Source organism: Austrofundulus limnaeus, unplaced genomic scaffold (assembly GCF_001266775.1).
Source record: "Austrofundulus limnaeus strain Quisiro unplaced genomic scaffold, Austrofundulus_limnaeus-1.0 Scaffold76, whole genome shotgun sequence".
NCBI lineage: Eukaryota > Metazoa > Chordata > Actinopteri > Cyprinodontiformes > Rivulidae > Austrofundulus > Austrofundulus limnaeus.
This window is the reverse complement of record NW_013952478.1, coordinates 434,581-458,418: the sequence shown is the minus strand read 5'-3', so window position 1 is coordinate 458,418 and position 23,838 is coordinate 434,581. Positions and strand designations below refer to the sequence as shown.

At 36.4% G+C, this 23,838-nt stretch overlaps 2 protein-coding genes across 4 annotated transcripts in view; both read right to left on the bottom strand.

Moving 5' to 3' along the window:
- Positions 1–5,822: 5,822 nt before the first annotated feature.
- Positions 5,823–14,110, bottom strand: LOC106519379 (protocadherin alpha-C2). 2 transcript variants are annotated; one of them, XM_014011016.1, is made up of 3 exons: positions 11,497–14,110; positions 9,871–9,907; positions 5,823–9,023 (listed from the first exon to the last, which is right to left on the bottom strand). In XM_014011016.1, the coding sequence occupies exons 1-2, from the start codon at positions 13,909–13,911 to the stop codon at positions 9,896–9,898; spliced, it is 2,427 nt and encodes an 808-aa protein (XP_013866470.1). In that variant the 5' UTR covers positions 13,912–14,110; the 3' UTR covers positions 5,823–9,023; positions 9,871–9,895. The 2 variants fall into 2 exon arrangements, with proteins under 2 accessions (XP_013866470.1, XP_013866469.1); XM_014011015.1 differs by lacking the exon at positions 9,871–9,907.
- A 6,594-nt stretch (positions 14,111–20,704) lies between these two features.
- LOC106519378 (protocadherin-10) overlaps positions 20,705–23,838 on the bottom strand; it is a 6,629-nt gene continuing 3,495 nt past the window's right edge. Inside the window, exons 2-4 of one of the 2 annotated variants that reach the window (XM_014011012.1) lie at positions 23,057–23,118; positions 22,866–22,978; positions 20,705–22,537 (exon numbers count right to left, since the gene is read on the bottom strand). In XM_014011012.1, coding sequence (XP_013866466.1) covers positions 22,266–22,537; positions 22,866–22,978; positions 23,057–23,118 — 447 coding nt within the window. In that variant the 3' untranslated portion in view covers positions 20,705–22,265. Of the gene's footprint in view, positions 22,538–22,865; positions 22,979–23,056; positions 23,135–23,838 lie in introns of those variants that run through there. The other variant, XM_014011013.1, reaches the window with a different exon arrangement.

Below are 23,838 nucleotides of genomic sequence, written 5' to 3'. Positions count from 1 at the left end.
AATCCATAAACCTATAGGAGATCCATGCAAGTGTGCTGAGCTTGTGACGTTAACAAATTAACAGAGAATGAAGCAGATTTATTTCCATCTCTGATGAGGCTGTAGTGTTTCCAGACACAGCAGCACTGCCTCATGTTCTCTGTATCCTTGTTTGACTTCCTGGGCTTATCTTATCTCAGCAAGAAAAGCCAAAACAAAAAGGAAACAGGAGAATGATGTCCCAGTTTTTGCACCTTGGGAACAAGCTGCTGACAGTCTCGCCCTTTGCATGCCCCCCACACAGACACACCCCCTCCCCAGGCTTAGAAAATTAAAGCTCCACAGGGGAACATAATCTAAAAATGGTTATATTTTATGTAAATTCTAATAGAGGTGGTCACTTTAAGAAATAAGTCTGACTTTCTGTGACATGTTCAGCAAATTTTCATCTGCAAGCCCCTGATCATGTGCCTTTCTATAGTTCTGAACCGATGCACATAGGCTGAGTGGAGATACAAGCAATCTTTATTAAAAGCMTTGTCCCAGATTATCTGTAAAACACTCWACAATGGTTCAAAAAGACGTAAACAGAAAGACGACATTTGGTTTCATCCTGTCCTGAAAATCTATAAGAATACTACTCTGAGGGCCTCTTTCATCCTTGATAAATACTCTGCTTTAACATAAAATATCAGCTAGAACTTGGATGCAGACATCTCTTCTGTCCTATTCCTCATGATTCACAGTCCTGCATATTTTAGCTGTTTTTAATTGTTTACCTGCTTCAGCACACCTGATTAAAAAAATAAATAAATTACCTATACTCAGAACTTCCTCAAGTTTGGCAGAAGTCTGTCAATTACTCATTCATTTTAATCAGATGTGCTGAAGCAGGGCATCATCTAAAACATGCAGAGCATTGGGTCACAAGGAGCAGAGTTAAAGACCTCTGCTGGACTTGGTGAGGTCTACAAGCCTAGGAACAGTGGGGTAACCATTAGAAATCCACAAACCAGTGTGGATTAAACTTGGTGAGGTGTCAGTGTATCAGGAACTATGATGGCATCACGTGAGACATTCTGCTGTGGCTTGGTTGTTAAGAATTTGACAGTAGGTATTTAACAGTGTACTTTTACCTTTAATAGATTTTGTGATGATTTAATCAATCTTTAGACATGAAGTAACAAGTTGATTATAAATAAAACAGCTGAGGCCCATTTACAAGKGCAAAGGTTGTGGAAATCAAACAAATTTAAGACTCTACTTGGACCGAATTTGAATAGGAATTCTGTATTTGCTTGCATCTAACAGTATGACCACCCCTATGCCACCCCTTGCACAAAAAAAACTTGCTCCGCCCCTGTAGTCTGGTTTCCTCCCACAGACAAAACATGCACATCAGGTTGCCTTCAGGCCCAGACATCCACTGCTAAAAAGATCTGTGATCCTAATTGAATTTGCTTGATTGAATAAAAATGAATACATTACCTAACAAATCAAATAAACTTATACGTTTTTCCTGAGACTGGAGAAGACAGGGTAACAAACTTGTAACACTAGTTAGACTTGATGAGTTAAATTTGTGCACAAATATATCATTTAAGCTCAAACTTATTTTAAAAGGACAAATGGGCCTACATAAAAATGGTCAGACCTGTAACTACACTTCTTTTATGCATATTTTGTTGCAAGCCTCCATGTGTCAAAACAAACCAGGCGTATCACTGAATATCAACCCCAGAAAGCTTTTAGTTGAAGTGATATTGGCTGCTATAAACCACAAAATAAGAAGTTAGTGGTAATGTTCGACTGGGAGAGGGAAGTTATCTGAAAGAGAGGGAGAGGTCTGGGGAAATCCAAATCAAAGTCSGTCACAACATCTGGCAGGGCAAGGCTGTCCTGTTGGCCTGAAGAAAAACATGACACAGAATGAGTGTGTTTCTTTACAGGCAGCATGACCTGTTTTATAATAAGCTATCTGGATCAATCTGAGTTATAATACTAATCAAAGGTAATATTTTTTTCCTCTCAACCAATCTTGGTATAAATGCCATATAAAAGTGAAAGTGAAACACATTTTATGCACTAAGATCACAATATGTTGACAAATGAAAAGTTAGAACTGGTTAGATTTTTATTCTTTTTGGTCTGCAACAGACCGAAAAAAATTACATTAATTTTAAAGAGCTTTAATTAAAAAAAGAAGCTTTCAGTTCACATAAGCTGATTTTTTTACCTGCCTGGTTTTAGAAACCATCTTCTTTTTGTTGCATAAGACTTGTGTCTCTATAGCAACAGCAARTTGATGAATATGTGAGCTGTGATCAGCGTTTTAAACCGGATGTACTGTCCCCACACAAAAGCGTGCTTTATTTTTACCCCAGTGTGGTGACAGGTCTGTAGGAGTCAAGCTTGGCACCCTGGGACTGCAGCACTGTGCTCACCAACTCCTCCTTTTAGACCAAAATACTTCTCAGATGCTTCTAAAGGGATGGTTCAGATCTTCTGAAGTGGGTTTTATTAACACTTACTGTCTTACCTGTTGCAGATAGCTCCTTGAATGAAATGTTTTTTTTATTGGTTTTATTTTTAGAACCTTCTGCATCACAATCAAATTTGTTGCACAGTTATGTATTTGGGATTCTTTGTCATCTGTGGCCACAAACAGCATCTGTYGCAGCTAGCTGTAGCATTTCTAACAGCCATGAAATTTTGACATTGGAGTTGTTTCAAATAAATTTTAGTCATGGCCTTGTTTGGATTAGCTAATAGTCATTTACACTGACATGCTAATCGCTAGTCTGAGCAAAGCCAAGAGCAAAGTGTATTGCTGTGYTTTATGATAAAACAGCTCCAATATGAAACATTTTTTGAAGGTTTATACAAATGATACTTTAGGAGCTACTGTGTTGCATTTAATTTTACGTTGCATTGTTATTCCAGAAGAAACATTATGTTGTCAGTGCTAGACATGCCCAGTTGCTTTAATGCAACTTTATTTAAGCCAATAATACACCTTGAAGTTCTCAGAAAATGCTGTGGAAGGCCACATTTGGTARGTGAGCTTGTCTGCCAAATAAGAATTAAACTATTTCTCCAAACCGAGGCTGTGCAAAGAGCTATACAGCACATATAATACAATTCTATCAGAACCTTTCCACAGAACAGCAGGATGGAACAAAGCCCCTCACCAGGTCTATATCTGTTAGTTTATTTTACCTGAAAATGTAACAATGTATGACTGCAGGAATGCTTTAGAGTGGATAGGAAGACGTTTTATATTTTACAACTTTTAGGAAGTAAAAATCTTGCTTTAGAAATCCTGCTGGATGTTTTACTACTGTACATGCAGTGATCTCAAAGGCAGCTCAGAACTGCTAACATTAACTAGTGCAGGAAAAACCCCACAGCAAGGGCAGCTATGCACATAAATAACCTGCCACAGGCGTCACTCAAGAAAGCAGCTTAAATCTCACTGTGCTTTCCTCCATCTATCATTCAGTATTACAGGCTGTAGATCTCCAGCCTGTGTGTTATTCATGTTTACTCTGTTGACAATAAAAACAAAAATTGTATTCAACGTTTTAAGCATACTTCATCATTTCACATTTTTTAATATGATGAATTTCACAACTACAGCAACAGATTTGTCAAGTCCATTATGCATCCCTAAATCTGAGTGGCAATCTGCTCATATCGCCTTCTGCAGCAGTGCAATGACTCTTTTGTCTTTGTGCAAATCCCCCCCATCTRAGAATCAAGTGAATGGTGCTTCAGTTTCCCTCCTGGCTGCCGTTCAACCCACACAAACGCTTGCTGGAAATTATTAATTTGATCCTTTTCAGCTGTTGTGCAAACTAAAGCTCTGAGGTGAAAAGGCCGACGACCTCATTGTCTATGGGCTCCAGCCAGGGTATTACATAAATAGGTCAAGCTCTCCCACACTTTGACGGAGGATGCAGTTCCAAAAACAACCCAGAATGGTAAATAAATCAGTAGACTTACAATGGTTGCTCCGGGACGACCCAATTGAATCTCATCACAATGAAAAGTGGAGGAGCTAATGTTCATAATGATAATTAGAAAACCATATTAGGTCTAATATCCTGAAGAGACTGTTACGACATGTCATATMCAGGAACAGAGAGCAACTGTTTTTTAATAACACTTTTAGAAAAAWAAAGACAAGTAACTCAAGGTTTAGAATTATTGTTTGGGCAAGATTTGAAATATAATTTATACACATTAAATACAATCTGTCTCAAATTAAGAAAAAGCAGGAAATTTTGTTGAAGATGTCAAAGCAACCTTATTTCACTTTGAACATTTTCACTTTGGACACTGTAATTAAGGACTTAGTACAAAAAGTCTGCAGTGAAGAAACACTTACTGAATCAATAGACTGCAATCTGCAGGTCTAAGTTCATGCAAACAAAAGTGTTATTTACTGCAATGGAYAAAGAACGCAAAATTATTTATGAAGCAGTCCAGAGACAAAAGCAATGCAGCAGTGAACTCAATGTAATGGGGTTACTCAGCCAKACTTTTGACCACATCTTATCCTCAGATCAGCTTGTACTATAAACATGAGCAGAGGAAGCAGAGTAATGTACACTGGGCCTTTTTGTGGTTAATATATTTATACTATAGTATCAGAGTACTTTAAAAGGATTCACTTCTTAAATACAAACATGCTTGGGCAATTAAGATTCTGCATCTTCGGGGTCCTGTGGGGACCTTGAATGAGCTCCACAAATATTGAGCTTTTGATTACGTCAGAGTGCTGCACGAAATACTAACATCTGCAGCTGCCAGTAAATTACTATAAATTTGAAGTTAAAATAAATTAAAAAAAATATTGTAAACAATTCTCAGCTGTGAAATTTAGAGTTTCAAATAAATATTCTGTTAAGTATAACGTCATTTTTTTAAAAGGTGAAATTCTGGCAATGATATTTGTGGTATTTTACTCAACTTTTACTACAGCGAACATGTAAAAGAATTAAAACTATTGWACAATAAAATGTCTATAAAACTGTCCCTTTTAAAATAAATGTTAAGCCTAAAATAATATAACAGTCCACTTTTTCCTTGAAGTTATAAAATCACAGCTGTGCCCTCAGACAGCCTGTTGTGCAACCCTCTCAGTTAGAGGACCCATTCTGAAAATCAAACCCACCGGGGAGAACTGATGGCAGCAGCACTCTGCACACGTCTGTAGCCTTTGGTGTGCTGCTCAGCTCTGCTGACCTAGTTCAGATCCTCTTAGAGCACAAGTAAGTTGGACCTCAAGGCCTTCGATGTAGAGTTTAGCTTTCCAGAAAGCTTGTGTCCTGAAGAATACTATTAACTTCCTCCCAAGCTTTTTATTAGTTTATTTGTTTGTAACTTYCAAATTAGTTACAAGATTTTAGGATCATAACTTTTGTCTTCATCATTATCATGTCTTTTTATATAAAATTACTATAGTAAATGTGTAAAACATTATTACTGTATGTTAAAATGTACCATGAAAGTTGTTAATGTTATATTCTTAAAAAAAACAACAACTTGGGGACTATGTTCTCATGCTTGTGTGATCAAACCAAAAATGTTAGTCAGATTCAGAGCTGTGCTAATCCTGACAAAGTTATTATTTGTTTGATAAAGTTTACACAGCAGACCATATTCCCTAATTCAGTTTTTAATTTCCAAGAATTAGCACAGAGSGTTATAAAGAGAAACTGGGTCAAAACGTGTGTGAGAGGGAATTTAAAAGAAAAAGAGAGAAAGTGGGAGGGGCAAAAAACAAGTCGCTTTTGCTAACTTCTGTTTCATGTTTTTACCACAGACWCAACAAAGAGGCAGATTTAAAAATCTTTATTCAAACTAGCATGATCAGGCATTACATTAGAATCAAATAAGCAACATCAAAAAATCTGTCAGTTAACTAGACTCGATAKCAAAGCAAAACCATTCTCACCCATACTATATCTGATTTGCTGAATGGAATGACACTGGAGAGCGTTTGATGTGATCACTAAAGCGTATTGTACAGCCTGACTGGCGAAGTAGCTGCAGAGAAAGAAACAGATGAGGAATAAGTCTTGTTTTCTACATGGAGCTCAAGCGCCTCCTGTGCCATTCGATCACAGTGAACACACAAGATAATAAAAAAGTTATATAAAAAAACATAAACTATAAAGCAGTTCAATTTACAGTAAATGCATGTACGGGTTCATGATGTGTTCTGAATCCAAAAGTCCTCCTGTCCACCAAGCAGTTCAGGATCTGTATTGTGGGAGAAACTAATTTGTAATACTATAAGAAATGCCATTTTTTCAGTTGTCAACAGTCATTTTTTACAAGGCAAAAGGCACGCAAGGAGCTCATCATATGTGCAACTTGATAAACAGATAAATACTGTTGGAATTAAAGGGATGCTCCAGCCATTTTGATGGGAGAATTTGTACAACAAATTAAATGTTCCCGCTGTAGATGGCACTTTGAGCAACTTCCATTTGGAGAAAGGGAGTTTACAGTTAATGAGGTTGAAGAGCTAATGATTAGTCCGACCAAAGTTTGTCATTTTAAAATAGCTTGCTTTAAAATGTTATATATCACAAAGTTATTTATGTAATATTCTATTATTTGAAGCAGTTAGTTAATCTTTCTACCTTAATAATATAATATGAAATGATGTCGATGCAAACGTTTCTATCACAGCATTAAAAACTGAAGATATTTTAAGACTGAAAGCAATGATTCTTTGATCTATTAGAGAAGTTAATGATAGTTAATCCAAACTATAGTATAAAGTAGGTAATTGCTGTCTTAAGGGCTCAACAAATGACAATGACAGGTGGCAATCATCGCCGGACTGAAACCCAACAGGATGCATTAGCAATGGCAGCGTTGTGAATCGCACCATCGGGCCTCTTATCTCCAAGAATTTGATTGGTTTTTCTTTGTCTTGTAGATTTTATTGACGGTTGGCAAAAATAAAAATAAACAAATGGTGTGCATTATTGCCACCAACTGGCACAGATCATTTGATTGGTCATGAAACTGGAGGGATTTTGACATTTTTAAAGCAGTTTTTACGTGCAAAGTTGGACMCACTTACAATAACGTTTTCTTCCATGTTGAAAATGTTCACTGACTGCAGTGTGTACTATAAGCTCAGCTCATTGGTCAGTCAATGAAACCCTCGCTGATTGGTTGTAGCGCAACGTGACAAAAGTTGAACATTTTTCAACTTTTTTTGTGCCGCGTCATGCACCTGCATGTATGAACTTGAAATTTCACAAATCAATTTTGCTGYTCACTTGGCTGCTTCAACGCACAACTTTTATAAGAATCTGGTCTGGTCTGATGTAAACTCTCCAAACTCAGGCTGTTCAAAGTGCTTTTTACAACAAGATGTTAATTGGTCGTAAAGGTTCCACAGAATCCCACATCAAAATGCTGAAAATATCCCTTGAATTGCTCACTATAGCAAGAGATCCCTCATCATGTGAAATCTTCAGTCCAATAAACAGCTTTCAAAGTTTGGTCTGAAAATATGAGAGAAAATAAAAGGGAAGGTCAGATTTCACTGACTCAGAGTGAGGAGCTGGATACATCCAGAACTATCCCATCTCTGCTGCATTAGCGAGGGAGCGAAGGATCATGTTTAGATTCAGTGCATACTCCAAATTCAAAGTGCTCTCCTCCGCTTAATACCATTCCTGCACTGTCAGCGGAGTCAGCACAAAAATACTGTGGCTATAATTAATACCACGTACTTCCCATAATCCATCCTGCCTAGCTCATGTCGTAACATTTTATCATTCGGCACGCTAATGAGCGTTCTTAAAAAGCTCCTTGTTCCAGAGAAGTTAAAAAGTCCTGGGCTTTCCGTGGCGGTGCAACTGCACCACCTTTGAGGTCAAGAGAAGTATTCTCGTTTCATTTTTTATTCATGTACACGACCAAAACAACTTCATAAGCACTACACTACAAATATGCAACACAAAATGTCCTTAAAGAAGCGCACAGAAGCAGCAATTAAAGTTATTACGTAAAATATGCATCTAAAAAAACATTATTTATCAAAGAACACCTTGTCTGCACCTCACAGCAAAGTTGAATACATTTTAAAAAATCAGTTTTTGTCATAAAACACATTTATAGTTAAGTTTTTTTAGGTCAAAATTTGAATTCAAAACATTTTGTTTTCATCATTTTAAGTTTGGCCTTGGTTTTTTCTTAAACCTTTTAAAAGTTAAAAAGAGCTTATATAGACAGAAAAAAAAAATACAGGGGAAAGTTAAATCTGAAAATAAATTTGGATAAAATACAATTTATTTGTTTGTTTCAACTTTTCCCCACTCCGGCACAGTTTTCTAATAGCCAAASACTTCCCTTCTCCGACAAGAGAAAAATAAGCTGATTGTATAGAAATATTTAACACATATAGATTTGGCTCAAAAGATTTAATATTGCAGTGCAACTCATATGTATCAAGTAACACAAAGATTGAATTGCACATATATTGTTAGATTTTTATCTTATGTACCTCATTAGAATTTCTATAGAACTACTGCACCTACAATCAAATAAGAAAAGTACTTTTTTAAGTTAGTTTTTTTCATTTACTTGTTTTTTTCATTCTTTTTCGACATTCAGAATTTGTCAAGCACAATAAACATATAGAAAACAATCTAAAACTGTGTCACTTTTTTGTTTTGTTTTCATAAAATTACATAAAAGTTTTAGTCTTGTAACACTTAAGGTCTCCTGAAATACATAAAAATTAAACTAGAAAAAAAAGAACACCCAAGGGCAATGCTTGAATCTCAAAAATACTGTAACCAGCTACAATTATGAATGTATCAAATGTATAGAAGGAGCTTATTTACCCTGATTCATATGTAGGTTTATGATTGTGTTTTGAGTTTCTGCATGAAAAAAAAAAAAAAAACAAACAGCTGTGTTACATGATCTTTGTGAGTCACAGGAAAGGTTCATCTTTAGACTCCAACGAAGAGATAAGATCACCGCCGATCTCTCCGGGGCTCCTGCTGCAAGACAGAACAGAAAATTAGTCACAAACGTAAGCCAGCCACAATACGAAGAAACAGAAAGTCCTCACTCATGCAACATTGGATCGTGACTGGTTACTGCCACCATCAGTGACATGCTGTGGAATTTTAGGGTCATTTAGAACGGAGAGGGAATCAATTACTCGCTTTTATGTTTGATTGATTTTCTATTCTGCACATTTCACCAAATCATTCGTATCAGTCAGACTGAAATACATAACAAATAAAATAAAGGCCATATGTATAATATATATTTAAAGCATGCAAAAACAGTCAACTGTGGTGTTTTTAGTTAAGTACTGTATACGTTTTGTAGAAGAAAATATATTTGTTCCCTGCTTCTAGCGGGCTTTATGTGCAGACATGTGAAACCTACATGGAAGGATGCATTCCCTGTTCTTATTTTACTGTCAGAACCATCACTTTAACCCGAATCTCTGTCCACCTACAGCCAGATGTGCAGAAGAGAAATCTGACCAGCAGCCAATTTTATTCTAATCTCAGCTTTCAATATAAYCTGAGAGGCTGCTTCGCCTGAGAGAGCAGCCAGTTTCAATCTCAGTGCTCACAGCAGCGTTGGATTGAAGCGAATGGTTGTGTTTCCGAGGGACAGTCTGACCAYGAATGAGTGGAAATATTGGATTCCGTTCCATTTACTTTGGATAGTATGATAACTCAAACGGATTGAGTGAAAGATTTGTGCGGCACTTCATTGAATCGGTTTCTTTGAGTCTAACCAAGCATTTGTATTAAATAGAAAAGACGGATAGAAAATGTCAACAAAATATTAGTGGCTCTACAAAAGCGTAGTTAGCAACCAGCATACCTCCAGTTGTAGAATGGACTTCCGTTCATTTTGAGAACTTCAGAACAGAAAAAAAGAAACAAGTTCAGTGGCATGTGTGACACTCAAGCTCACATTACAGATTACACACATCAGTTCGTCCCCCACCCTCCATGTGCACCTGCARTCATATTTATATTGTTGAATTTCTCAGTGCACTGCATGGTTAGGTTTACTTTGTAGAACCACCTGCATGAGGGGAAAAAAAAAAAACAAAACAAACAACATCTGGAGAATTTTCAGTGCTTACAAATTGATAGCAGTTTACTGTGCACCAGAGAACCGCTTGAGGATTCAGAACGCATCAAATTTAGATCAGCCATATTTCTTGTCCTTGAAGAGAACTCCTCCGAATCTGGGCTCCTTTGTAGTGCTCCCCCTCTTACGCCTACTGGTTATGCTATGATTGTGTGTTATGTATCTGCAATGCCTGACCTACATACTACATAAGATCAAACAGAGGCGGATTTAAGAGGTTGGGGGGGAGGGAAGGCAGGCTAGGATTTTTAGACTAATTATGGAATAAAAGTGTAGAAAATTTGATCTACAACTACACATCTGATCAACAAGCTGAATTTCATATTTTTAAACATCATTATTCTTAGTAAGTGCAAGTGGTATAAAGAAAAAAATGCAAGATGTGATAATTAACTGCACAATATTAGAAAAACTTGCAAAGTGCAATATATTTTTTAATACTGCCATGACAATCTCAGCTGTCATTAACCCATATTTTCCCTACTTATATTGTAATGGCATCATCTGAACAGGTGTGGGCATCAAGGCCAGAGTGAATTCATTGAATTGACCAGATATATTATCAGCATACATAACATGAATGATATACTTTATAAACGCCTTTAATTTATTGTAGTCTAAGTCATTTGCAATATAGCTATTGTGCACACTGATATTATGATGATGATTATTTTTATTTTTAGTGCAGCCCTATCCTAATTCATACAATATATTCATACTATACTTAACCAACAGCAAAATTTACATGCAATTTATTTTTTCCATCTCTACTGTTTTCAAGCTTTGCACACTGGACCTTTAAAATCAAATCCTGAAAAAATTTCAACTGTTCACATACTTTTCTGATTTTTGCACTTGCAATGCATAAAAATAACTTTAACTTTCAAAAGTGGTAGAAAATAGGCAGTAAACAGACATTTTTGCCAACAAGTGACTATAAGGGTTAGAGAGGAAATACATTTTTACAATACAGCAACTATTATAGAAAATATAGAAAAACTATTGTACATAAGTATATTTTTCATTGTAATGTTTTTAATAGATGCTTACAGTGCAAGTTTATTAGAGCTAGATAAGTTTGAAACAAGAAGCCAGGGAGCTTATTGTTTTTTTAATAAAAAATGTACATCAGAAAATATACATTTTTGGTATGAAAATTGTAAATCATCATACTGAAATCTTTGTTTTCAACCCAAATGGTAGTCAAATATTAAGAAAAACTTGCCTCTTCAACAAATAATATATAGTTTTTTTTTTTTTTTTTTTTTTTTTGCATTCCACAAAACACAGTTGTTGTCTATTTTATTATCTTTTTTCCCCTCATACACAGTTGTTCCCATATCAACATACCTCCAGTGTGGACGCTCTGGAATCTGTCGTCTCACTCGGGCCTATGCTCCTGGGTATACTGGACACAAAGTAGCCAGCTCCTTTGGGGATTATGGGCTGTCTCACAACCACTTTACCCTTCCTGGTTTCTGCAAGAAATAGGCTGTACCAGTAGGCATCACTGGAGATCAAGGTGGAATCAGCGATGGTGGAACTCCTCTGGCTGATCATGCTGTTTCTATTGGCTGGGGGCATCTTGATGGCCTTTGGCTTTGGTTTTTGACACTTGAGGACAATAATAACCAAGATGGTTATCAGCAGCAAAAACGACACAGCTCCTAAACCAATCACCAAATACAGGTTTAGGTTTGTGAAGACTTCATACTCTAGAGGCAACTCGGTAGTCTCTAAGAAGGTCATGGCATGTTCCACTGTTGATATCTTGATGGTGACKGTGGCAGAGAGAGCAGGCTCGCCATTGTCTTTGGCAATAACTACCAACCTCTGCTGTCTTGGATCCCTGTGACTAAACATCCTTGTAGTTCGAATCTCGCCATTATACTGATCCAGGCTAAAGAGTGTTGAGTCACTGATCTGCAGGAGCTGGTAGGTCACTCTGGAATTCTGCTCAGAGTCCGCATCAACGGCYACTACTTTGGCCACCAAGTGTCCTTTTTCCGTGGACCTCGGTATCACCTCCTCAACGACAGAGCCGTGTGCCCGCCAAGGTGACACAATGAGAGGCGTGTTGTCATTTTGGTCCAGAATGACAATATGAACCGTCACATTGCTGCTCAGTGGGGGAACACCAGAGTCTCTCGCCTCAATGTGAAACAAAAACTCCCTTTCTCTCTCATAGTCAAAAGTCTTTAGGCCATAAAGGTCCCCGTTCTCTGGATTGATGGAGAAAAGCATTGACATGGATGTGTTAACGATCTCTTTCTCCATTATGAAATAAACCAAATACTGGTTCTCATTGAGATCTGGGTCAAATGCACTTAGAGATGTCAGCAGCGCCCCAGGTGGATTATTCTCCACAACATGGATTGTGTAGAAAGACTGGGAGAAAGTGGGTGCATTGTCATTGATATCTAGGATCTCCAAGGTGATGGTCTCATTTTCATACAAGGGTGGTGATCCTCTGTCTGACACTATTAGTGTGATATCATACTTGCTTTTTATCTCCCTATCCAGTTCCTTTGCTACCAGTAGCTCAAAGTAACCCTCTGAGGATTTACTCAGGATGAACGGTAAAAGTTCTTGCTGGTTAAGTTTGAGGTCCACTTCCCCATTCTCTCCAGAGTCCCTATCGCTGACACTGACCACAGCAATCAGCGTCCCKACAGAGATGTCTTCGGCCACCGCTCTTTTCAGGGACTTGATGGTCACCTCAGGGTAGTTATCATTTATGTCTGTGACGTAAACTATCACTTTGCAGTGTCCTGACAGTGGGTTTGTCCCTCCGTCCTGAGCCTGGATGTGCATCTCAAAACTTTGACTCTCCTCATAATCGATCACCCCCTTCACTTTGATRTCACCTGAGTTTGGGTCAAGGGAGAACAGCTCCTGCGTTTTCTCTGAGGTGTAAAGCGTGTATGAATAAATCAACTGGGAGTTCGTGCCTTCATCTAAATCTGTTGCGTTTAAGGTCATAACCACTGAACCTACTGCAGAGTTCTCTGAAACACTGACTGCAAACACTGACTGGCTGAACGAAGGGGCGTTATCATTAATGTCCAAGACATTAATAATGATGCTGGCTGTGCCAGAGCGGGGAGGAACCCCCCCATCCACAGCTGTTAAAATCAGATTATGGACTGCATGCTCCTCTCTGTCCAAATGGCCACTCACCACTAAATCAACATATTTGGAACCATCGCTGCCCGTTTGTATGTCAATGTTGAAGTATTTGCTTTCACTCAAATAGTAGGTRTTGATAGAATTCGCCCCCACATCCGCATCCACGGCGTTTGTCAAGGAYAATCTCTCACCGGGAGGGGTTGCCTCGGAAATGTCCAAGTGCATTGTCTTCCTGCGAAACACAGGCGCGTTGTCATTGATGTCCATGATTTCCAGCTCGATGTTAAAAATGCGGACAGGGTTTGAGAGAATGACGTCCATCTTCAGAAAGCACGAGGTTGTTTTAGTCATGCATATGRTCTCCCGGTCTATTTTCTCGCGGATTACCAGCTCCCCCGTGTCTTTGTTGATGTCAAGGTAATTCTTGCTATGAATGACATCGAGCTTTGCGTTGCGCTCCTCCAAGCTGCGGACYTCCAGACCCAGATCCGTGGCTAGATTGGCAACAAAGGAGCCCGCTTCCATTTCCTCCGGTACGGAGTAGCGAGTGATGGAGAGCGCAGATCCCCACAGCGCAGCGAACGTGAAGACAGCCGCGACCAGCCGCGTCCACACAGGTGCACCATGKAACGCCATTATTACTGCAGGTTTCCCCCCCTTCCTTTTGTAAAAGAGAAGCGCCTCAAATCCGTTTCTATGAGTAGAGTGCCTTGATGGGAGGGAACCCCGAGGTCATTCTTGCCTCCACGAGTTGTAACGCGAGCTGCAGCAGCAGGCCATCTGAGGAGAAGAACCGCTGGAGGAGCAGAGAGAGCTCGGGGGCAGGGGCGGACATAGCGTCTGAGCGGGCGGGGGGCCGGGACGTGTTGGACAGGGACTGGGGCTTGAAAAGGAAGATATGTGAGCGTAATAATAATAATAATAATAATAATAATAATAATAATAATAATAATAATAATACTCATTTTAGGAAAGTAGTTATGTTTATTTCATTTTAGCTTATTTTTTCTGCCTTTTTTGTCTTGGTTTTATGTTTTTATTTTATCCATGTTTTTGCAATGTTTTTACATTATATTTCAATCCCATTAGTGTTTTTTTAATGATTAAAATTGTGTTTAATTCCATCCACACATTAGTTACCACTGTTGGACTATTTTGCAATGTATAGTTGTTTTAAATGATTTTATGTGTTTTTTTGTTGTTTGTTTGGCATATTTTGTGTTTTGTTTTTACCTGGTGTGAAAGGCTTTGTGTTATACTTTCAATACAAAAAGTGTTTCAATAAATATTTTAATTGGTTGATTATGAACAATTATTAGACAATCATTTTTAACTTACATGATTTCAGAATATTATAAATAATGAAATATAGAGATGGAGTTGTAATTGATGTATTTTAAATATTTTATATAAAATGAAAGAAAAAAATAAATATGTGCAACATGACATTGTTTTTTCTCATTAAATTAATGATAAATTAATATCGAGTCCGTAATTATTGAAGAAAATCTACTACACATGTACATACAGTATGACATCAGCGTTACTTCTGGTTATGTGGGTCCCTTCAGYGCCACTGGAGTCTGTTGRAGGTCACATTTAAATTATAATGTAGACAACTAAGAACAATAAATATACATTGGTTCTTGGAAAAAAAATCTATTGAACATCAGGACCTGCAGTTTTAAGATACCAGCCAGTGTCAGAAGAGTTTTAGCCACACAGCTGCATCAGTGAAAAGATAGTTTGATCTGCATCAGGATGAGTTAAAACAATGGATGTAAATGACCAACCAAGCTTCTGACTTCACATATACAGTACTTCCTGGGTTCTTCTCCATACTCAAATGACCAAAATCTGATTCTTCTCATACACCTTAGGATTGCATTTATTCATTTTTATTGCTGTGATTCTAATAACTTATGTAAGCATGATGATTGTGTGGAGTGAAGAATCAGTCTTGATAAATGAGTATCTGTTTCAGTATTGTACTGTAAATGCTGTCAAATGTTCATGCTCTTCTCAATTTCCTGCAGCATGAAAGGATAGAATGCAGGAAAGGAAATGATTGGCATAGCATCAAATCTTTGTCTCCYTTGTTTAAATGATCTCAGCACAGTCTGTCTGCAGCTTACATGGTGCACATTAGGATGGCATTTATAGCTCAAAGCTAAACATGAGCATGTTTTTTCATGGTAGCTTCAGCATGCGTATAGGTTTTATGATATAGAAATGAAGTCAGTATATTTTTGTTCATGTTTTAATATCCTTTTATTTTAACACCGATATATTTTGTTTTATTTCTATATTTTATATTCCATCAACCAACAAATTTAGCCATTAAGACATTTTTTATGGCTGGGGTTTTATTCTTTTTTATGATTTAGCAATAAACATTAATATAATATATAATATGGTTTTATAAAAAAGGCGATGTAATATTTAACAGTTTTATGCCAATAAATGAGCAACACACAGCCAAATAAATCCTGTTGATTTTCTTTTTGAAGGAAAAAAGATGAATTTGACAATTTCATYTTTTTCTTTTTAAGTAGATTTGTGGTTCAGGGATTGATAAGGATTATCTTGATCAGCACTGACCTGGTCAGAAAAAAGCCTTCTCCATAAGCACATAAACCCTGTCTGCTTTTGTTCAGTAAAATTATTTATTGAAATTTTCTTATTAAAGTTTTTCAGTTTACAGCCCACATCGTGCTCCAAAGACGGTGACTCTAGTCACTAAATACAAATCAGTACATTATATGGTTATCAAGATGATACGTCGATGACAATTTTGACACTTTGGTCATATAATAAATACATAAACAAAAACTTCTGAATAAATTGAAGCAGTTTTTTAAACAATGTAAGTGTGTACAAGAGTAGGAACAGTAGGCATATATTTTTTTCTGAATCAGGACAATAACAAACTTTTTTTTACTGTTTTGTGATGTTATTTCTAACTAAATAAAATCTAAACAAAATGATGACATTAACATCAAACTTCAAAAACAGTAAAATAACATGAAACAAAGCATCACCTATATTGTAATGGAACTAATACTTTTATGTTTAAGCAAGTAATTCATGACATCCTTTAATGACCTAGGTTTTCATGACGTGCTGTTCATCTACAGACAGAATGATTAACGTCACAACAAGATTTGCTAACAACAGTCATTCTTAGATATCACTTGTGTTTATCTTTGTGTTTTCCATTGACCTTGTATCAAATCTTGCTAATATGACATAATGGTGTTTGGTAATAAATACTGTAAATGAGGCCTCTCAAGACACATTGAGCAGTGTGGAGAGACAGTGACAGAGAGAAGCAGAGGCACAGAGACAGAGCAGGTTGTTCTCTGTGTTTCCTGTTGTTGCAATAAAACTCAGCTGATCAGCTCACAGAGTACCTTCATTCTTGGACCACGTATTTCTGTCTTTGTTAAATAAATATTGCCATAACAATATCTAAGGACAGCTTTTGAAGCAAATATTTGCCTCTGATAAATAAGTTCAAGATAATTTAACAGTAATAGTAGGCTACACAAAAAAGTCCCTTTTTTAACACACYAATATGATGGGCATCAGTGTTTCATTTCCTTTAGCACCATCCAGTGACAGCTGAAATAATTTCACATATTAAATCCTTTTATAAATCACGGGTCAAAATGACCCATATGATAATCTTTGTACCCTAGTGGTGTTACAGCCCACATGGAAACATAAACAAAACAAAGAATCACTTTTTCTAATGATGGGGTCCCTTTAGGAAAAGTCATGAAATTTAAAGTTGGAAAAAAAGTTAAAGGTGTTTATTCTACAGCTAAACATGGTAGTGGTGGGTTCACTGCACGCTGCAAGCCACTCACAAGCTCCAAGAATCAAAAAAAAGGAGGCTAAATTGAACTTTGCTAAAAACATCTAAAAAGGCACAGCACAGTTCTGGAAGAACATTATTTGTACAGATGAAACCAAGATCAACCTGTATCAGAATGATGGAAAGAAAGCAGTCAAATAAATTTGGAGGTATTCAGAGACATACTGTGTGCTCAACCCCAGCCAAACTGTTTGATCAGCATTTGATGATGATGATTTATTGTCATTGTATAGAGCACAATTACATTACAGTTAAGAACACCCATTCCAAAAGACACACATGACAAAACATAGGGGAACAGGTGAACAGGTCATGCAGAAAACAGCAGGGGTCGCACTACCTTTAATATTTCATACTACAGATGGACAATGACTCAAAACATAAAGCCAAAGCAACCCAGGCGTTTAGTTAATGCAAAAAAAGTGGAATATTCTAGAATGGCCAAGTCAGTCAGCTGATCCAACCCAACTGAATATTTCACTCATTAAAGACTAAACTTCACACAGAAAGGCCCACAAACAAACAAACAGGTACTAGAAACCYCTGCAGTAAAGGCCTGACAGAGCAGTAAAGAGGAAGAAAATATCATCGCCAACAAAGGGTTTTCAACAAAGTATTTGACATCGGCGTTTTATTTACAATTATTTAATTTGTCCAATTATTTGAGCCCCTGGAATGAAGATTGTGTCTAAAAAATYCTTTAGTTCCTCACAGTTCWATGCAATCATTTTGTTCAACCCATTGAATTAAAGCTAAGAGTCTGAACTTCAGCTGCATAAAATGTTTTGTTCACATTTCATTGTGGTCATGTACAGAACCAAAATGAGGAAAATGTTGTCTCTGTCCAAATATYTATGMATCTAATGACTGAGGGTCACATTTCACAAATCCATAACTCCTTCATGACAGTCATTCCTCCAAGTATTTGAAAAGTAGTGATCACAGGAAGAACTACAGGCTAAAATCATGTCAGTCTTGTAGAAAACTGGTATCTGTGAGGAAATGCTGCTCTCTAGTGGGTTTCACCGGGAAACCTTTGCAGAGAGTCGTGAATAGGGTTTATTCTATGCTGTGGAAATTAGGCCAGATGTTGAATTAAAAAAGCTACAAATGTTAAAATCTAAGTTGCACATATGCTATGAGGTGGGTAGAGTACCTAAAAGTAGTACTTAAGCAAGAGTAGCACTACCTTTACATATTTTTACTCAACTGTCCTACAAATTACCCAAGTAAGAGTACAAAAGTATTACAAAAATCACTGAGTCATTGATCATATTATCTGATTTAATATTTAAAAACGATTTCATAAAAAATAGAAAGTTATGTGCAAATTCTAGGGTTCTTAAAAACTAAAATAAGGAAAATTACAGTCATTGCAATAATAATTACACATAATTACAAAATAACAAATTTCAGTAGAATAAACACTTTTCCAAGTCTAATTTTTCTAATTATGAAACTTTTGAAACGAAGWGTAAAGAACTTCCAGTGACTACTGTTTACTATTTACTCACTCAGTAGGTAGAGGATAGCATTAAAACAACAGAGATTGTGAACAAACAAGAGGTCTCACTTCAACATAAAGTGTAGGTCTTGATTTGATGTATTTCTGGTTAAAACATGTTTGTTCTTCATTCTGTGAACTTACAAACTGGGGGTAGAGTATTCCAAAACTTTACTCAAGTAAGAGTAGCAATACTTCATAATAATAATACTCAAGTAAAARCATAAGTACAGTGAAGTAAAAGTACTTCTAAAAGTACATTTCTTACCAAAAATTACTCAAGAAAATACCTCTGCATATGTTTGATGATCCTGATTGTAGCACAGAAATAATTGTTTATTGATCAGCAAAGCTCCTCATTTTTATTTYCAATGTTTGACCACTGATGGTGGTRAGAGGGTCCGGTGGCGCCGGTGCATGGCAYCCCCACCTCTGTCAGTGTGCCCCAGGGCAGCTGTGGCTACAATGTAGTTTGCCATCATCAATGTGTGAATGTGAATGGGTGAATGTCTGTAAGTGTAAAGCGRTTTGGGGTCCGGAGGGACTTGATAAAGCGCTCTATAAATTCAGTCCATTTTACAGTTTTAAGCTAATTACCAATAATAACTGAGGATATGTGGTTGCAGTGCTTTCTGGATTAGATTTACGTCCCTTCTATTTTCCAGATACTCTTAAAAGCATTTTATAACTTGATAATTTGACATTTTTATTATCATTTTACCAACTTTGAATTTAATCTGGCTCCTGGCAGTGAGCGTTTKGACCATAAGGCAGTTCACTGAGGCAATCAGGCTCGAGATTAACCCACTGGTCTGCAGCAGCTCCGCCAGAGTTGGTGGATTTGAAGGATAATCTCTGCAGCACTGGTTTAAAACCAGAGGTTCGCCAACCAGAATGTCAAGAGAAAAGGTTAAAAGAAATCCTCAGCCTTAAAACACACAAATAGAGTATTTCATTTTTTCTTCCTTTTTATTTATTTATTTTTTTCTTATTCACATGATCAGGCATTTTCTATTGTCTTTTACATTTAGCTGGAGGGATTAGCTGCCTTAACTACATTGATCTCATTTCAATGGGGTGCTCGGTAAAACAGGCAGCTAGCAGAAATCTGACACCTCTTTTAAAGAGAGCCTTTTCAAAAACTGACACAGTTACTCAGTTGAGCTTTAATGCCAGATGTTGAGCAAATAACTTTTTTTGTAAGGATTTCTGTTTTTATACATTGTTTTTTGAAAGCCAGTCAGAGGATAATGCTCTTACAGCATTCCATTCAGGCATCTTAGCACCAGCAGATCTTCTTATAAGATCACTTGTAACTGTAATTAGGAGTACACAATAATACTCTTTCACTCATTAAACCACTACACTGTCAAACTGAGGATTGTTGCTGTTAGCTTTTGAATGTGGGAAATGTAGATCTGCAATTATGCTTATATACAATATAGGGTGTGCCATCCTATTACATGTAGTAGATGGACACTGATCACTAATTAACTTATTTCTGTCACAATCAGCACACATAAAAGGAATGTATAAGTTATTTTGAAGTTTTTGTTAAAAGTTAATGAACAAGTCTTTAAACTTACACAGTTTGGACAAATCGAGTTTTATTTGATCCGTATTGGAAATCTAACAGCTAATACAACAGAGCTTAAAGCAGGAAGATTTCTATAATATTAGTAAAATAATTAATGCGTATAAAGGCTGGTCTACAAATCTTCACACCAACATCCATTTTAAATTAGACAGTTATTTTTTAAAGAAATGTAATGACATTGATGTCAGAAGTGTCCCAGGCTGAACCTGGAGGGCTAAAGTTAGCTGCTGCTMTTTCAGCTTGTAAATGATAATAAATAATAAGCTCATTAGTTGGTTCATAATTACATTCCTGTAAGGACATTCAAGCAGGGATCTACAACAGGTAAGATGATATTTGTTCAGAACTGAACTTTAAATGATCTGAACCATCACTTCAAAGCAATGACTTTGGTTCAGTAACCAAGAAAAAAATAAATAAAAAAATATAAAAAGAACCACTAACAACAAAAGGTTGAAAGATGATTTATTGATACACTTTATTGAACATAAACAACTGTATATACAGATATATAACTTATTTGTTTTATTCAAAGACAAAGACTAATGGTAAATAAAGTAAGAATGTAGTAATGTAAGCAATGACTGACTGATAATGTATATATTTTCCTCTCTCTTACAGCCTGACATTTAGAGCAGCAAACTGTGACTTTTTATGTATTTGTGTCTTAAAATATGAACAATTTCAGACAAGAAGAGATCAAATCATTGCTGCAAAGCAAATCAATGAAGAAGAGTAGTTTGTATGGTTGCATAGCTGGGAGACTAGAACCAATTAGACAGGAAAATTACATAACATTATTTCATTAGTCATCTAAAACATGCGTGAACGACAACTTCATTATTTTTTTGGTTTGTTGTACATTTTTTCAAGTATATTAAATGTATCAAATAGAGTCTCTTATTTTAAAAGCTATTCTAAGCAGTTTTTTTTCCCAGTTACTGCTTCCGTACACAGCAATGTAACAGAGCTAAGACAACAAATATCAACTGAATAACAAAAATGTATGTACAGAGATGTCAGTGCATTAGGACTGTTTTTTAAAGCTCTTCAGAAATAGGTGAACACACGTTGGATTACAGAAAAATAATATTACAATATATTTACAATAAATCTATTTTCTTTACATTTTTGCTATCAGTCTGTGCTAACAGAGAATTGTTGGTCCAACAAACCATAGTTTTATTAAACCGCATTACTGATAAAATGTACTTCCTCAGTMGTTTTACTCATTACCTTCATTTTAAAAGATGAAAGGTGTGTGCCTGTAATTGAAACAGTTTTGAAAACATTTACTAACAGAGCCACAGAAACTTCAAAGCAATTATATAGATACAATTTAAAGCTACGATAAAATTAGCAGCACACAGTCAGTGTTTAACCAAATCTTAAATGGACTGTTCAGATGGTTGAAGTGAGGCTCTGTAGAAAGAGTTAATATCTTACTTGTTGCAGATATGTCTTCGACAACCACAAATCGGAGGAATGGAACTTTATTTTCAACTAGAATAATGAGGTAATAGCTAATTAGAACATGGTCAAAAAATAAAATGAAATTCTACTGTTTGAGCTACAATTTTAAAAAATATTTTTAGTAACTTTTACATCATTATTCATTTTGTATTGCGATTATTTTCCAGCATAAAAAAAATCTGACATGCAACTGATGTGCTTCAAATACTGCATCTAAAGTTGCAAATAACCATAGATTTCAATGGAAATAGCTGCATAATATGAAACTGACAWTTGTTTATAAAGAAGCATTTGCATAAACTGATTAGAAATATCTTTGACTGGATCAAAAATGTCAAAAGTTGGAACTTAGTTTCCAATGAACCSATCGTTTGCTTGTGAATCAGCCCAATATAAACTCTTTTTCCCGAAACTGATGTTGTTCAAAGAGTTTTCTAGCACAGATTAAATATTAATTGTTCATAACTTTTTCACAGGACCTCACATCAATAGATGCAATTTAACTCAGCGAGCACAAAACTAAGCGTCTCCGCTGCTCATTTAAAACCAGCATTGCTCATGACTTCATCCTCTGTATCAAAAGACTGTTRGTAGTTTGAGATGAATTTCTTTTTCTTCCCAAAGGTGGAGAAGGTGTTGTAAACATCCAGCTCTCCTCTGGGCGTCAGCTTCAGCGTGCTGCAGTCAGACGTGGTGCCTGGGATGTACACATTGTGTTGATAATCTGCTGCTTCAGAGGGAGGCTGGGCGTACTTTGGTGTCCAAGAGTAGTTYGGAGCTGCTCGCTCTTGAACAGAACGTTTGCAGTCTGTAAAAAAAAAAAAAGTGCATAAATTACTTAATATAAAACAGAGTTCATGAAATGAGCTTATGTGAATATAAACTGTACTGGATCTGACGATGGTGGCTTTTAGAACATGTCCTAATTCAGATTTTTATTATTTATTTATTTTTTTAATAACACTTCTTGGAGGGACTTAAATAATTCTCACAGGGATGCAGTTAAATCCATCCCCACTTTGGGGGTTTGGTATTATCTGCTTTTTAGTTTCCCGCTTTAAGTCGTGGGCTAAACCCTCTGGTACTTACCCCACTTCCCTCCCTCTTTTCTCTGCATAATAAAGTGTCTAAATTACCATTCATGTGGTTTCCCCAGGTCCAGTACTGCGGTGCCACTGAGCAGGAAAATCTGTCTGTCTCATATTTTTGTTGCCTCGTGAGAGTGCCCTCCATGTTTGATGAACTATATCTGGGATACAAAAAACAAGTGTAAATGAAAACACTGACAAACCGCAGGTCAGTGTGTGAGCATCAGACAGACTTTCACCTTTTGTAAGCTGAGTTTCGTTGGTTCTTGGTCCATGTCAAGTTCTTGTTTGAGTACTTCAGCTGAAAAATAGAGAAACTTTGAAAAAAAGGGACACTATGTCATAAAAAATGGGGGAATAAAAACAATAACACTTTCAAACAATGTGAAAATACAAAATACGTATAAATGAAATAAATACATTTGAATAATTTATCAAATACAAATTTAGCCCAAAAAGGAAATTTGTGTTTGGATGATTATTGCAACAATTCTTGGTAGTACAGTAAATTTTACAACTTGGCTCCTGATTGACAGCACCTGCAGAAGCTCAAAACAAGTGACAACAGCAAAATGAGCTATTTGGCAGAATTTTTCCTCATCCCACAAGTGCATGTTCCTTACAAATGTGACACCATTTAAAATGGAAATTATTTTTTTTTAAGATTTGTTGTCCAAAAGCATTGTTACAACAAAATAATATAAAACACATATGTCCTACTTTTTGTAGTAAATATGTTTTTCACTAGCTTCTGCGCACGTTAAATTTTTTTCACTGCTTTTGATGTGCTGTTTTAATTGTTTATAAATTAATTTATAAATTAATTCAGTTTCTCATTTCTGAACTGCCTTTGTGATTTCCCACAACGTACTTACAAAGTGTTTACTTTGAAACTGCAACCACTATTATCCCTTGCATCCAGTGATGTGAAGCTCAGATCAACAAACTAAACTGCTTCTAATCAATCTTTCCCTCTTATTTAAGCTAAATAGCATAATCAGATTGGAGCGTGTTGAATAGT